The sequence below is a fragment of the Lampetra planeri genome, chromosome 5 (assembly GCF_965212315.1).
Source record: "Lampetra planeri chromosome 5, kcLamPlan1.2.h2, whole genome shotgun sequence".
Taxonomy (NCBI): domain Eukaryota; kingdom Metazoa; phylum Chordata; class Hyperoartia; order Petromyzontiformes; family Petromyzontidae; genus Lampetra; species Lampetra planeri.
Window position 1 is genome coordinate 22237889 of NC_136111.1, and position 15091 is coordinate 22252979.

At 50.6% G+C, this 15091-nt stretch overlaps 1 protein-coding gene across 1 annotated transcript in view; it reads right to left on the reverse strand.

Annotated features, from left to right (window-relative positions):
• The window catches only part of LOC144719152 (DNA (cytosine-5)-methyltransferase 3A-like), a 114484-nt gene that overhangs the window by 27149 nt on the left and 72244 nt on the right, over positions 1–15091 (reverse strand). The window contains exon 7 of the mRNA XM_078595025.1: positions 869–1228. Coding sequence (XP_078451151.1) covers positions 869–1228 — 360 coding nt within the window. The remainder of the gene's footprint in view (positions 1–868; positions 1229–15091) is intronic.

The following is a 15091-nucleotide window of genomic DNA, read 5'->3' on the forward strand; positions in this document are numbered from 1 at the left end:
GTTCATTGAAAGCCTCCAACAAGTGAAGCTTTCAGGCAGAATGCCGCACTCGTGACGTTCGGATGCCGCCGAGTGAAGCATGTGACCGGTAAGCGTGGAGGAATGTGGCCTGAAAATCTCTCAAATTAATAACTTAGCCTCCGGCTCAATAATTTACTCTTGTGACGACGACTTAAACGCATATTTAAAAACATGTTTAGAAACACGCGTTTAGAGTATTTGGCTGCTATCAATGTTCACGTGATAAGCCGCTTTGTTGAACTATCATTTGTGGCTTCTGAAAAAGAGTGATATAGCTCAGTAGGCCTTACCTGGTTAAATACAAATAGTTTAAAGCTTTAGTTTAGTTTTTCTTTTTTAAACAGTTAACATTTCTGGAATAATTAAAGGCTCAGTTCCGCATCCACTCACCTAAAGCTGCCACTGCCAATGGAACTTGCTCAAATGCCGTACCTGTTATCTATGTATGTATGTTGAACTTCGTTTGCACCATATGTCGCCAACTATGCTAATCAGAGATGTGGGGGAAGGACAACAAACTAGACAGACAAAAAACAGTTCTGACACGTGCTCACTTGTCCTCACCTGTGCTGACCTGTGCTCGTGTACGGAAGTTTTCACTTAGCATTCGTACGGCAAATTTCTCACCCGTGCCTCTGCACAGAAGATCTCGCCTAAGTGCTCGCCACGCGGGCCGGCGTTGATCAACGTTCACCCGTGGCTACGCACGCAACTTCTCACCCAGCGTTCACATGGATGACGACGTCCCGCAGGTGATTTATCTCGCCCGGCACCAGCAAGGGTAAATTCTCACCTGCCATCGTGCAAGGTTCAATTTGACCTGGCGCTGGCACGGCCGACGTCTCACCTGGTATTCCTGCTGCAGCTCCGTGGCGGTGGCCGCCGCGGCGCCGGCCTGCTCGCCCGGCCCCACGTCGCCGCCCTCGCCGTGCTGACCGGAGCCGCTCGAGTCTCCTGCCCCGGGCGCCGGAGCGGCCCCGCTCTGCGCCGCCTCCTTCTCGGGCTCCGCCGCCTCGGAGCGCTTCGGGGCCTCCAGCGCCGGCGGCTCCTTGCGCTCGGGCGGCGGCGGCGGCGGCAGAGGGGGAGGAGCCGGGGGAGGCGTCGGGGGCAGTGGTGGAGAGGGCAGAAGTACGGGCGAGGGCAGCAGAGGCTGGCGGGAGAGCACGGGGGGGCCCCCGTCGCCGTCCGATTTCCGCTTGCGCTGCTTCTGCGCCGACGAATAAATGGCCACAGGGAGGGGAAAGGGCATGTGAGATGTGTGCACGTGTACGCTCCACTGCTGGATGAAGGCCTCCCCATGCCACGGAATGTTTCAAAGCAAGCATGTTGTACGGTTTTATTTTAACCGTTTCAAGTTATTTGAGTAATCATATAATTAAATATTCTTAGGTTTTTTCGGTAAAGTCACGTAGGTAAAACATCAAAATTAATGAAAATAAAATAAAACAAAAATCACGACGTTTCGGAGGCAACACAAGTCTCCGTCATCAGGTGGGACCGTCACAGCCGAATTAGCTGCATCAAGTGAGGCAATGATTCAAGAAGTAATCCCTTATAAGCAAGTTGAAGGGGGGAGGAGAGGGGGGGGGGCTCATCAGAATGTGGTAGCCAATGAAAAACAATGGACTCCGGCTTGGACGAGGTTGCTGCTGTACACGCCAACACAATGGACAGAGAGGGGGGAGGGGAGGTCTGATACACATGATAGACAAAAGAACGAAAATGCCCATGTTTATACCAATGCTGGCTGAACAATGAAGAGAGCACTGCCAAAAAATAACTGGGGATGTTAACACTCGGTAAAGTAAAATAAAATAGTGCCTGTCAGATAAGATAGTCCAAAAAAGTGTAATTAAGTCTTTTTTGCGTGGTTGATAACATCTTTCCAATGATTACTAAGTTTGTACCCATCATCACGGTTGAAATTAAATGAGCAACAACAATCGTTTTCTTTTTAAATAGTGGTGCCAACCAGTTCAAGTTAATCGAGTAATAACTAAATGAGTAACAACAATTTTGTCTTTTCAAATAGTGGTGTAATTCATGCAATCTGTCTCTCAACATGCTGTAGAATGTGTAAGTGCCCAGTTTATGCGTGGAGGGGCTGGAGAAAGGACAGACAAACGGGAAGGCAGCGAGAACCAGCAACATTAATTGCCCAAGTTCTGTAATCCTATATAAGGATCTTTGACCAACTCCATTCGTGACCGTTCAAACATGTGCGAGGAAACCGGAGAGAAAACCCACGAGTTATGTAAGTAGTAGAGTAAGTGCAGCACACGTGATATGACACACATTTAACGTCCAAATGCAATTTCATCTCAAGACGCCGTACAAAACCCATCGAAAGGATAAAGGAGGCTCACGTATTTTCTTACGATTGAAGCACTGTGCTGGTACGAGTCACACGCAACGCTTGATGCACCATGTGGAAAGAACCATAAATAATGTGGAGGGGACTCAAATAATCCCAAGTGCTCTTCAACAAATTTCCAGGGCTCTCAACAGAGGGCAGCGCAGAGTGAACTGGGACTCGGGGTAACGCCACGGACACAGGGGATGCTTTGCTTTCCATCAGCTGAGGCCACCAGGGCCAATATAAAGGCACTTCCTTTACATTGGCCCTATATATTGAGGCGTTATCAACTAATTAATGAGTGTTTATACGTGGGAGGAAACAAAAACACCGGGAGAGAAAAAAACCCATGAAACGTAATTTAGCAGTGCGGCAAAATCCATTATTGTACAGTGCTTCTATGTTCCCACATCTACGCTCCTCGTCCCTCGCTAGACCGCCTCGCCCTCGCTAACCCACACCAAGTCGGCATGGTGAGGCATGGGCAAACCACCACCCGCCTCAATCGACCCCCCCCCCCGCCTTACGATCCATGGGGGAGTCGAGCAGCCAGCAAAGGATTGATGGGAAGCGGCTGCAGATCTATGTTTTATTTTATTATTTTAGCAGGTAAGGCCCCACTGTGCTATGTGGCTCTTTTTCATACGCGACCTGGCCACAAACGAGAGCTCAACGAAGTGGCTTATCACGTGGAAATTTATAGCAGACAAAAACTCGAAACGCGTGTTTCTAAATGTGGAGGGGAAAACTGGAGGACCCGGAGAAAAATCCACGCAACCACAGGGAGAATATATAAACTCAAAATATACAGCAGGCGTCAGGGTCGGGATTGAACGCAAGACCTCCTGCATACCAGGCGAGGTTGTTATCATCTCGCAGGACGGCCGCGGCGCAATCAGCACGGAGCCTCGTCTCTGGCCGTCCTTGCCTGTCTGACCCTGCGGCTTTAATTTTTCTTTTACCGGCTCAACCAGTGGGCGTCGTCGTCGTCGAACGCACGCCAACACTGGACGAGCGCGATGACAGCAGCCTGCCGCAGCAGATGTGTTACATAACACTGGCATATCACGCGGCGGATCGCCTCTTATTCGAGTAAACAATGGCGTATTACAGCCGGAGGCGGCGCTCATATCTCGGGGATGAGCGAGGTGTGGCCAAAGTCAACACTGAGCACCTGGGACTCTGGCTGGAAATTGCGCAATTCAATTGAAATCAAATCCCGTATTTCAACAAGCGAAAGCCATCGAGATGCAAACACTCTCTCTCTGTGTAAGGCTCGACTGATTGAAAAGGTTTATAAAATTTCACAGCGGGGGTAAAATTCTCCCCACACAGAATGTCTTCATCAGCACAAGTTGCACCGTTATAAGTTTCAATTAACGAGCCATTGATGAGTATGACTATGATGGAACAAAATTGGACGTGTTACCGACTTGCTATTTTCCTCTGCGGGTTTTAAACAACCCTAATTGATGCCACGACAAGAGTAATTTAAGTCGAGCCTGAATTAGGCCTGAAATGAAGAGTTTTTAATTTTCGTTCGAATAAATCGAATGCGCACTGCCGTCAAAACGGCCACCACTCGACGTCTCTCAACCTTGCTCTGCAGCAGCACCGGAGCTCGATTTCATTTAATGCCAAGAATGTTACGAGCTAAACTTTCACAAATCAAAGTCATCACCACCACAAGCTGCTAGAAAGTGGACATTGCCCAAACGTCACATGGCATCGGTATCAAGTGCAGGCCACTGCGGCTCACGTCAAGGCTCCAATTAACAACATAAAAGTTAACAGTACTGGAGTAATGTTCATTCCGAGAACAGACTCGCATCTAATTCTAGATTTAAAGTTTTCGTGAATGCAAGAATTCATACTCTTTGGTTTTTTTCGGTAAAGTCACGTAGGTAAAACATTTAAATAAATTAAATCACGACGTTTCGGGCACAACACAAGCGTCCTTCCTCAGGTGGGGACAACTTAGCGAAAGCACACCGCTTAAGTGTGTCTGACACATTTAAGCGTTGTGCTTTCATTACACACTTAAGCGGTGTGCTTTGGCTAAGTTGTCCCCACCTGAGGAAGGATGCTTGTGTTGCGCCCGAAACGTCGTGATTTAATTTATTTAATTTTTTTACCTACGTGACTTTACCGAAAAAGACTCGTATCTGTTATGGGAATGCGGAATTTACACCACTGGCTCTGGGCTGTAAGCGGGAGATTAGCACCTCCGTAACTGCGACTGAACAGGAAACCGCCGTGACCCGTTTTGACTGCGAGTGATTTTAGTTGAGAGTTATTTACAACGGTCCTATCTACTCACGCCTTCAACAATGTGAAGTTGCCCTCCCAGAGTGACCAGCTTCTCCCTTTGTAAAAAGAAAAAACCGAGAGGAACGCGATAATCGCCGCTTACATTATGCACCAAGGCCGTCGCACGCGTGCTTGCGAGTCTCCACGCAGCTGCCCCACGGTGACATGAAGCACCCCAGCGTGACACGCTGACGTCACAGCCCAAACACGGACGCGTCACAGTTGGCGCTGCCTGCCCGCGCCAATCTCTGGGTTCTTTACTCAACTTTCAGAAATTCACTCTCCCAACATCTGGATGAAGTCCCTGGCCAAGCCGTCGCCGTCCCTAGCAATGCCTGCGACGCAACAGTCCGGCTAGCTCCTCCGCACCGGCTGATTTCATCGCTCCATCTCCGCGGTGGTAATTGTGAACTTGTTCACCGCTTTGGCTGCCACTCTGTGGTTCGTCTCGACCTCATGGCCATCACGCCTTCAAGCGACAGGTCCTAATAACGTGCGCTATGTTCCCGAATCCGCGTGGTTACCCGTTACGCTCATCAGCGTCAGCGCCGACATTCATGAAAGGTAATCGGGAATTCAACTTATATCAGAACCTAAAGCTACGGCAAACAATTAGCATCGCGGCTTTGAGCACCAAGGCAGCACCAACAGCTGCATTATTCATCAACACGAAACATCTACGCAGCGAAATCGCCGGCGTCCAAAAGCTGTCACATTCCAGCGAGCGGCACTCGGCTAAAGCACGTGAGAAGCCATGTAAAATAAATAAACCACTTAAAAACAATATATATTTGAAGTGCACCTCGGTTATTAATTCACAAACATAATAACACAGAGAGAACAAAGAACATGTAAATCCGGTGATCTCGCTGAACCCAAGACAACCACTGGGCGCACAGCGCCTTCTATAACGAATAAATCTTTGAGGGAAAAAAAGCGGCTTTATTACCTTGCATGAGGCTCTCGCTGGAGTGCTCCTCTTGAGCCGTGTCCCTCCGAGCACACAAATGATACTCTGCCTGGCAATGTCTCGGCTCGCCTGAACTCCGCGGCTCGGCAACAACTTAACAGCCGCCCCCCTTGTTCAGCCCCGGTGTAGTGTCTCCTTTGTAACCAAGCCCGCGATTCTCTTTTTCACTTCGAGATCTTTTTGTTGCTGCTGCTGCCGCTGCCGCTTACTGCGGCCGCCGCAGCCGCTACTGCATCTCAATGTGTGGCGTGATCCCCTTTAAAATGAAAAGAAAAAAAAACAATTCTAACGTTGAAATGAGAAGGAGAAAAAAAAATATTCTCAAACGAGGTAGCAGACATTCCCACGGGAAGACCGAACAGCAGGTCCTGAACAATGAGCGGGCGAGACCCACCCGCGTCTCCCGCCGCCCTCGCCGCCGCCGGGTTGTTTATTTTGCTTCTGTGGGAACAATCAAAAGCGTTGCGTGTCTTTACTTCGCCGCCCCGAGAGTGCTGAGCGAGCTCGTTGCCCGTCGTGATGCGCGCAGCCTTCGCGAAGCCAAGCGGAGTCATGTCGATTAGCGAGGGGCGCGCAAAAAGGTTCTTCGGCATGGCGCTCTTCTCAAACGTTCTCCGTCGGCAACTGCCAATTTCCGCTTGATTGTTCCTGTTTGCTGTTATTTCCAAAGTGTCAAAATTCTCTCGTGATAGCGCGCTCTAAAGAGGGCTGCAGAGAAACGATATTACGGGCGGCCCTTTGATGCAAAACAGAGACCGCGAGAGGCACTTTTCGGGCGTGCTTTGAAAGTTGATAATGTTGACAAACCGTCGCACGGCTTTAATTGAATGAGGGTGCTTTGTTTTGCTTGTTGCCGATCGCTGGCTCACAGCCAGTCGTGTTTCCCTCGGCAAATTAATCCTCCCTAAGCGCGGGCAGGATCCACTGCTTTCCTCAAGTAAACGCCGAGCGACCAAACCTCGTCGTTAATTACCACGGCGAGGCGAGCGGGCGAGGTCCAATTAAAAGCCGTGACGTTCCAATTTGAACGGGCGGCTTCTCTTCCTGATTGTAATCGCTCACATGTGTGTTGCCTCGTTTGGTTTTTGTTGCACCGAAAATGAAAACTTGTCTTTAAAAAAAAATCCAAAATGATTTTAAAAATGTGTATCTCGCTGACCCTGAAAATTAAGGGGGCATCCCAGCTGTGCCTCCTCTCCACCACATTTCCTGAGCAGTCGAACACCACCGCTTTATCCCACATAAACAAGAACACGCCTGTGGCCTTGGAAAGGGGGAAACATGTTTAATATGTAAACAGAAACTTGAAACGCCCTGTCATTCCATTCAAAGCGATGGATTTTTCCTCTTAAAGTTACTATTATTATTTTGCATCTGCGGTTCAGCCCTAAAGCCGGTCACTCATATTGCCACTGAGACCGGCGACCACCGGTTCGAATAATTCAACTCAGGGCCCTACACAAGCCGCAATGGAACCTAGTCCATTGCCTTCACCTACACCACCTTGCAGTGATCTCTCCACTTCTCTCTGATTGTCAGGGCGCGCCTTTCAACTCAGACGGCTTTCAACCCGACCAGCGTCTGATGCGTCACGTCCGGTTGGATCCTGCTGCGCCTCTTCCCCGAGCACCTCCCAGTGTTCCCACCACCACCGTCGGCCCTTTGCTGCCGGTCACCTTTAATACTGGTCACGTGTCGCAATCACTGCACAGCTCCCTGTCCTCAACCTGAGAGGCATCGATTCGTTGTCCGTGGATGCTGCCGCAAGTGGCCCCGATTGCCAACCCCCTAAGCCCCGCCAGCCCCTATCGCAACCTTCATGGTCTAGTGGAGTGTACCGAGACGGGAATACCAGGTCAGGAGACCGAGATGAGTCTGATTGGACATCTGTGAACCTACTTGGACATCTGTGAAAAAGAGCTTTGTAGCTTATTGGATTCCTCCAGGAAACATTAAGATTCTAAAAAATAATTCTGATTTGTAAAAGGTGACCCCTCCCCCGGGGTCACAGATCCAAGCACCATGCAGGCCTCAACTCGGCTGCGCTTCCCCGATCTGATGAGTCCGGGCGCATCCCCGCGGGGTGTTTTACCCAACTACTTATGCACCTGAGTTTGGCTTCGTCATTCGAAGAGGGCCGGTTTTTATTGTTGCCGCGGCCTCACCGATACCACCCTCCCCCAAGTCCCAGCCTTCCTCTCCATCGCCCCCCAACGCTCAACGCCCCCACCCTCCTCTAACCCTGGAATTCACCGCCTCTCCTTCTCCCTGCCCCCCCCGACTCTCCCACCCAGCCGTGTGTGTCTGCAAGGCGCACTCCTCCCTCGCTGGGTGTCTGGCACGGAGCCAAGCTCCCTCGCCCGCCACCGCCGCAGCAACAGCCCCCCCCCCAAACATTGACACAATGTCTCATTATTCAGACGCCCAGATTCTACGTTCATCAAAAAAATCCCTGCCCCCATAAGAGCCCACCGCCGACTCTGCTGCCGCTCCACAGGCTCTGTACCCTCTCACGGTCCCCGCGCTTCCCCCCTGGCCACCGCTGCCCTGCATCTCTCTCTCTCCAGCTCTACCCAGCATGCACCCTCCTACGATCTCTTTACGCAATTAATACCTCCACCCCCCTCACCACATCCTCACCACAAAATCACTGCCGCTCCCCCACCTCCTCCTCCTCCTCATCCCCTCGTTGTTACTTGAACCCCAACCACCTCGCTCTCTCTCTCCCCTTACTCCCTCCCTCCTGCCCCAATGAATCGATTTGCCAACAAAACCGACCGCAACCGCTCAAGCACACGCGCCCCCCCCCCTCTCTTTCTCTCTCGTCATGCTAATACACGACGGCTCTGCACCTCGCCCGGTACATCGACCACGCTCGCGCACTCCCCCCGCACCCCACCGCGGCAGGGAACGTCCCAGCGCTTCAGGGAACCGTGGCCGCTTTCTCGCCTCTGGCCGGCGTGCCCTCGGCAAGAAACCAAATCTGTGGAGGCCCCGACCACACGGCTGCGTACGCATATCTGTAAAAAGAAAGAGCTGCATAGCTCATCGGATTCCTCCGGTGTAAATCAATATTCTGATTGACTCCGAAGACGTTAACGAAAGGCGACGCGGAGATTTACGGGGTATTCGAACTCTGAGCGCTGTATCGGCAAACAAAAAAAAACCCAATCCATTGCACTGTACTCAAGGTCCCGCGTCTTTGTCTGCCCGCTTCTGCCAAGCCGCACAGACCAGCAAGGTGAAGTATGGTCAGACAACCTCCGAACCCCACGACCCACAGCGAGGTCGCCCTCAAAATCTGGCCGTCGGTTGACAGAAATGGCTGCGCGTGCAGATGGGTGAAAGGAAGAAGGGAATTAAAAAAAAAGAATGAAAACCGCGTCCTCGACTTCTCATGAACTTGACGTGTCCCGGGCAATGGGCACCCCCACAATGAAGATCAACAGCAGCAGGACGCAGTCTCTGCGGACCCCCCTCGCCATCCGTAAGGGGGCGCTGCTCGCGAGAGGAGACGCTGGGATGAGAAGGGGCTGCCAAGCCCCGCGACGCGAGGTCCAAAGCACCGCGAGGATTGGGAGAGGCGATCAACGCCCGAGCCTTTGCTCGGGACAGGCCCAAAATCTCGTGGATTTCCTACCCCAATTACCCAGGCCGACCGACAGAGAGACATTAAACTCGGGAGCGTTAACCGCACACATCAAAAGATAAAGATCCCCCCCCCCCCCGTACAACCTTAACAGACTGCTGGGGCAAGTGCTGTTCACGAGCACCTGTGAAGGACGGCACGGTACACGAGGGGGTGGGTGGCCAGAACCATACCCGACCGCCTTTGTCTCCCCACTGGCGATCTTTTTACACGTCGCACCAGGTACTCATTGGAGGCTGAGTCGACCTAGGGAAGGCCCAGGACCGGTTCAGATAATCGCCACTGGTGTTGGCCGTGAGCGGGAACTGGGGACGCCGGGTTCGTAGCGCAGCGCGCTAACCGCTACACCACCGCTCCCCACACACGCACGCACACACAGACGCACGCACAGATGCACACACAGACGCACGCACAGATGCACACCTACCTAAAGTCACGCTTGAAAGGCACGGGTGCTATGCGTTTATTTTATTTGGAAAAGAATGTAAGCAGGCGGAAAGTTGTGTTTTTTGTTATATGCAGCAACGGTGCATTGATTCTAAAAATAGGATGACAGCATCTCGGTTTAATGACAGCATCTAATTTCGATCATGTGTGGGCTGTAACGGGAATTAAATGAACACGCTTACATTTGTGTACGTGCTAAGCTATTATGTTGCTGTGTTAGCAGTCGGGCTGATGGCCCAGTGGCAAAGTGAGCGGCTCGGAGCCGGAAAGTTGAGAGTTCAAATTCTGGTTGGAGCTTGACTCTGACCATCATCCATAATCCCTCCAGGGTTTAGTATTACTGTGTGGGGAAATCAGCAGTGGCTGTCCTATGGATAGACACGCTCCTGACATAGGAATGTGGAATTTCCATCACTGGCTCTGAGCTGTAAAGAGATGAAAAGTGTATTGATGCTTATTTGAGCATGAAATCACTTTCACATTCACTTGAGCAATCGTACACACAGAAGTAGTGTTGCAGTAAAACTAACATAATTTTTCATTTTACTTAGAGGAAAGTATAGAAGCTGGACATTTCACCCAGTCAGCCTGCTCTCGACAGGAAATAGCTTTCAGCACAGGGAGGGAACTTTTTTTCATTTTAATTACTTTGATTTCACGAGTAATATATATGTACGGTTAGATAAAACCCACATTTTACACCCGTTTACTTTTTTATTAAGAGTGCGTGCTTATACACAATAAAATCTGGGCGCATATGTTTTTATTAAAGAGGTCCGCCCATTCATCTCCAATGACGTTGAGTCTTTGGTGATATTTTTGGTGGCCAGCGAGCAACAGCACGAGGCCACGTGCTCGGGGCTCTTGATGGGAAGGGCCACTTGGTGGCTGTGGTCGTGTTTCCAACTCCTCAGAGCAGGAAAAAACAGAGCAAAGCAAACCAGCCTCCAAAAGTCACGAGGTTTTGCCAGTTAGACTTCTCTTTTTTAAATGTATATCATTGTTTGTTGTGTGAAAGTTCAAGAAATATCTTAAGACCGTTGCTCTCCGGTTACCTGGGTGAAAAGTGGGGGGCCATGTCATTGCCCAATCCTGAACCAAACCATCTGGCTGGAAAACCCGACGATACAGCCGTCAAAAACGAACGCCCCGTCACGAGAACTCTTGCCAAGAGGTTTATCGGAGTAAGACCGACACGGGGATCCTTAAACACAACCCTGGAATAGCTCCTGATCCTGCGCAGTGTCCTCGTCCCGGCAAGCTCCACGTCGCTCTCTCACAACATTTTGTCGCTTGGGGGAAACCCACGAAAAAGTGTCACCATATCTAAGCGACACAATCGCTGGGTTTGCGGTGCATGGCAGGTAAGGGGTGGGCAGGGGCCCCAGGGGGTGTATTTAGAGACGGGGCCGAGGCCGCTGTTTATGCTCACAGCTGTGCAGCACACGACGACAGCACCCAAGCGGCACACGACTACAGCACCACAGCAGCACCGCTGCACAAGCTGCCGGGTCCCCACCGATCACTGTACCCCACTGTGCCCTGCACACACTGTACCCTGCACGCACTGTACCCCGCACGCACTGTACCCTGCTTGCCGTGGCGCTTCAACGCAAAGGGAAGTTGCAGCGCAAACAAAAAGCAGACTCCCGTTTTCAACAAATACACTAAAAACTTGACCCCACCACCATGCGTCCATGCACGTGGGACGACGAGGACGACGCCGCCGTCTCTGTATGACGCTCGGAGCAACGATTGCTGACCGAGGCAGCTTCGGCAGCAATCTCTACCCGGACTTCATGTTGCCAATTCTCAATCGGGGACTTGTGCGGTGCCGGATTATGCTAGTAGCACAAGTAGCTACATATGCTACGGGCCCCGCACTTTCAAGGGCCCCGCGCTAAATGCTGTGAAGCTATCAATTCCGCTTCAGTGATTCTGTACTTTCTCTATTACTATAGTACTACACTGCCTTAAACTTTTACGAACAACTGGGTGTTTAAGGTTAGCGATTTGTCGTATTGTCTGGCTGTATAGCAAATGAAACAATACAATTACTTGACGATGCAAGTAAAAAAAAAAGTGTTTTAATATGCTTTATTTATTAACGACCCCTTTATAACATATGCTACAGGCCCCGCACCAGCTTAATCCGGCACTGGACTTGTCCCACGTTTTTGCCCGGAGACTTCGTCTGCAATGCACGCGAACAATGCCCCGTGGAGGGAAATCCCGCGGTGGAGATGGAGCGATTAGATCATTCTGAAGTGCGGAGGCGAGCTGAGTTGTCAGATCGCGTCACGCGGTCCCGGTGAGACTCGGCTAAATCTCGAGCTGGTTTTTTGACCGAAGAAAATGATTGATCGTCGTTACGGATGTGAATAGGGGATGGTGTTCTAGATCACGGGGGGCTGCGACGTAAAAACGACGAGAAGCAATGACGGTCAGATTCAAGGAGGTTCTGCGTCGCACTGCGAACGTTTTCTACGATTCACAGAAAAGTAGCGGAGGAAAGCGACCTTGAAGGCAATTCTGGTACGAAACGGGCAGTCAATGAACTGGCATGCGGCATGGACGGGAGGTCAGGGCATAGGTTTCAGGGGCCGTAGACAACTCGTGCCATGTGATTTTGGAGGCGTCGCAGCTTATTTTGGTCGTTTAGAGTGGACCCGGACGACGACTGAGATACAATAGTAGTGCAGAAGCGTGATGGATTGTGGAATCGCAGAAGCGTGATAAATAGTGGTAGCGCGGATAGGCGGCCTTCATTCAGGAGTGGATAGACCATGGGATTATGATAATGACTTATTTCCATGCATGATTTAAAAAAAGTTTTAAATCATCTTTTAATTTATATTACAGGTTATGCTATTTTCTTCTTCTAGTTATCCCAATCGAGCTGTGGGCGTCATGAAAAATAATCAATTCGGAATTACCACAGGGCAGTGCAAAACAGTCCCCAGAATAAGACATCGCAGACCTACGTCTTAAGTCAGTTTAAGTGATCTCTGATTCACACTAGGGGGCAGTACTGATGTTAGCCATGGCTGGAAAGCAAACTTGGAGCAGCGGTTTCAATGCCGCAGTGGGCTAACTGCAGCTACCGCATCACCGCCGTGCGTACTATGAATACAGTATTTATATTACCACTTATTTCCAAAACCTAGTTCTCATAAGCATTCGCGTACGCGGCATGGACAAGGCTGGCTGTAGTTGTGGAATAAGAGCTTTCCACTACGCAACTAAGTGTAAAACGCACGCACACGTGCATGTGTTTGTCGCGCATTCGCGAAACCGCTGTCGTTTTTAATTTATGGAAACATTTGAGTGAACGACACACACCAGGGCATATTATGTAAGGGGCTCGTGCTGTTTTTTTTTATTTAAAACCCCCCATAAGAAATTATTTATCGTGAAAGTGCGCGGGAGTAGTCCGTTGCACTAATCGGAGTGCTCCAACAGAGCCCGGCGAAATATTTATTTTTAAACAAAAAATGAAATACAATCAAAACGTTCTTAGAATTCGTTGCTGGCGTTCGGACAAAAAAAATGAGCGGATGTACTCCGCACGTTGTCTCGGCTCACCATGCCGCCACCTCCTCCTCTGCCTTCAGAGGAATCGTCGTGAATTGGCAGCGGCGTATTGTTGTTCATCGTCGCCGGATTGAAGTGATTTTTTATTATAAACGTGCAGCTGAAGAGTGGTGCCTAAGCGAGCGAGTACCGACCGTATTATTACGGGATTCCACGCGATGGATGAGCGCCGGCTTCAGGAAGAATTCGTCTCCCGGCAATGCGCGCGCGTGTGCACGTTACGAATGCCAAAAACAATATCGCCCCGAATAGCAACATTAGGGGCAGGCAATGTGTCATTGTGTGCAGCTACCTCCAGAGCGCTTCAAACTGGGGCAAAGTGCACACACCCGCGCGATGATGGTGTTGTAATACGCACGACTGACGCGGCGGTGAAAAAAAGACACACAAGCTCCGCTGGAAACACGGACAATCTCTGTAACCTCTACAAAACGGCGAAGGTTCTGCCATGTTAAAAAGGCCTTTATGTTATTCATGGCTGTCTGCGAGGAAGACATTTATCCCGTGGTCAGAGCGTCTTTTTCCACTTTCCACCCCCCCCAACCCATCCCCACCCCGGGCACGTCCCCGCTACAACATCGGGCCCCGAGACGACGGGTCGGTAACGCGCGCGTTTTACGGGCATTAATCTTGCGCCGCGCCCTTTTGTGTTTACGCGGCAAACGCGAATGGTGTCACTTTCAGTGCCTTGGCATCGTCACATCGCCACAGCCAGGATTCCACCCCCCCACCACCTCCAACTCGAGGTGCCGGCGATAAATCTTGTTTTGTTTATCATCTGGAGTTTGGAGACGGTCGCGGGGCAGGCGCGCGCACGGGAAACAATGTGAGCATGGACCTCTCTTCTTTGTTGTTGTTGTTGCTGTTGCTGCTAAATGCCTCGAAATATTGCGAGAGCAGTGGCCGCGAATTGGCAGCGGTGCGGCGAACTAGTTGGCCCAGCGTGAGGGGTTTTTTAGCTCCACAAAAGGAAACGCACGGCACAAAGTGAATAAAATAAAATGTGTCGTGACTGTGACGTCTCTTTGTCAGGGCCAATAAACACAGCCGTGGCAAGATCTCAGAGGAAAAGGAAATCACTGTTTTGGCCACATGATGTATAACACGGCCAGAATGGTGTTTTGATTTATTTTCTCACAAGCGCTTATGTCGGTCATTTGCTGTGCCCCCCCACCCTCAATCTTCAACACCGTTACTGTACAACATTACAACGATCAACAACAACACAGGTGCCCGGAACACATTATTTTATTTTATGGAACCATTCGCACGATTACTCAGAAGAAGAAAAAGACGGTAACAAAAAATAATTCTGAGATGTTGCAACGCGTCTCGGCATATTCATCTATTTTCTTTTTTAATGGCCAGTAGTTTTCACTCGCTGTAAGGCGATCCTCGTGTCGCCGAGTCAAGTTAATGCTCCAGAGAGGACGTAAACATCCTACAAGAGGCTTAAAAGTTGCGCTGACAATGGGTTTTAACGGCCCATCGGTCTCGTCCCGGTGGCAGGGCCCTCCCAGAATGTCACACAAGGGTCTCTAGAAAGCGTCGGGCTCTCACCAGCGCAGGGACGTGGCACGGATGTAGCGGTGGCCTCCTGTGGGCAGCGGTGGCTTTGCGAGATGAGTGTCGCTGTTGCAACCACCGGGGGAATCCTTGCACATGCCGCACACGCTGACACGTGAATATAATGGAGCCTGTTTTTTTCTCTTCCCAATTCGCCACTGCATGAGCCCTGGGTGTT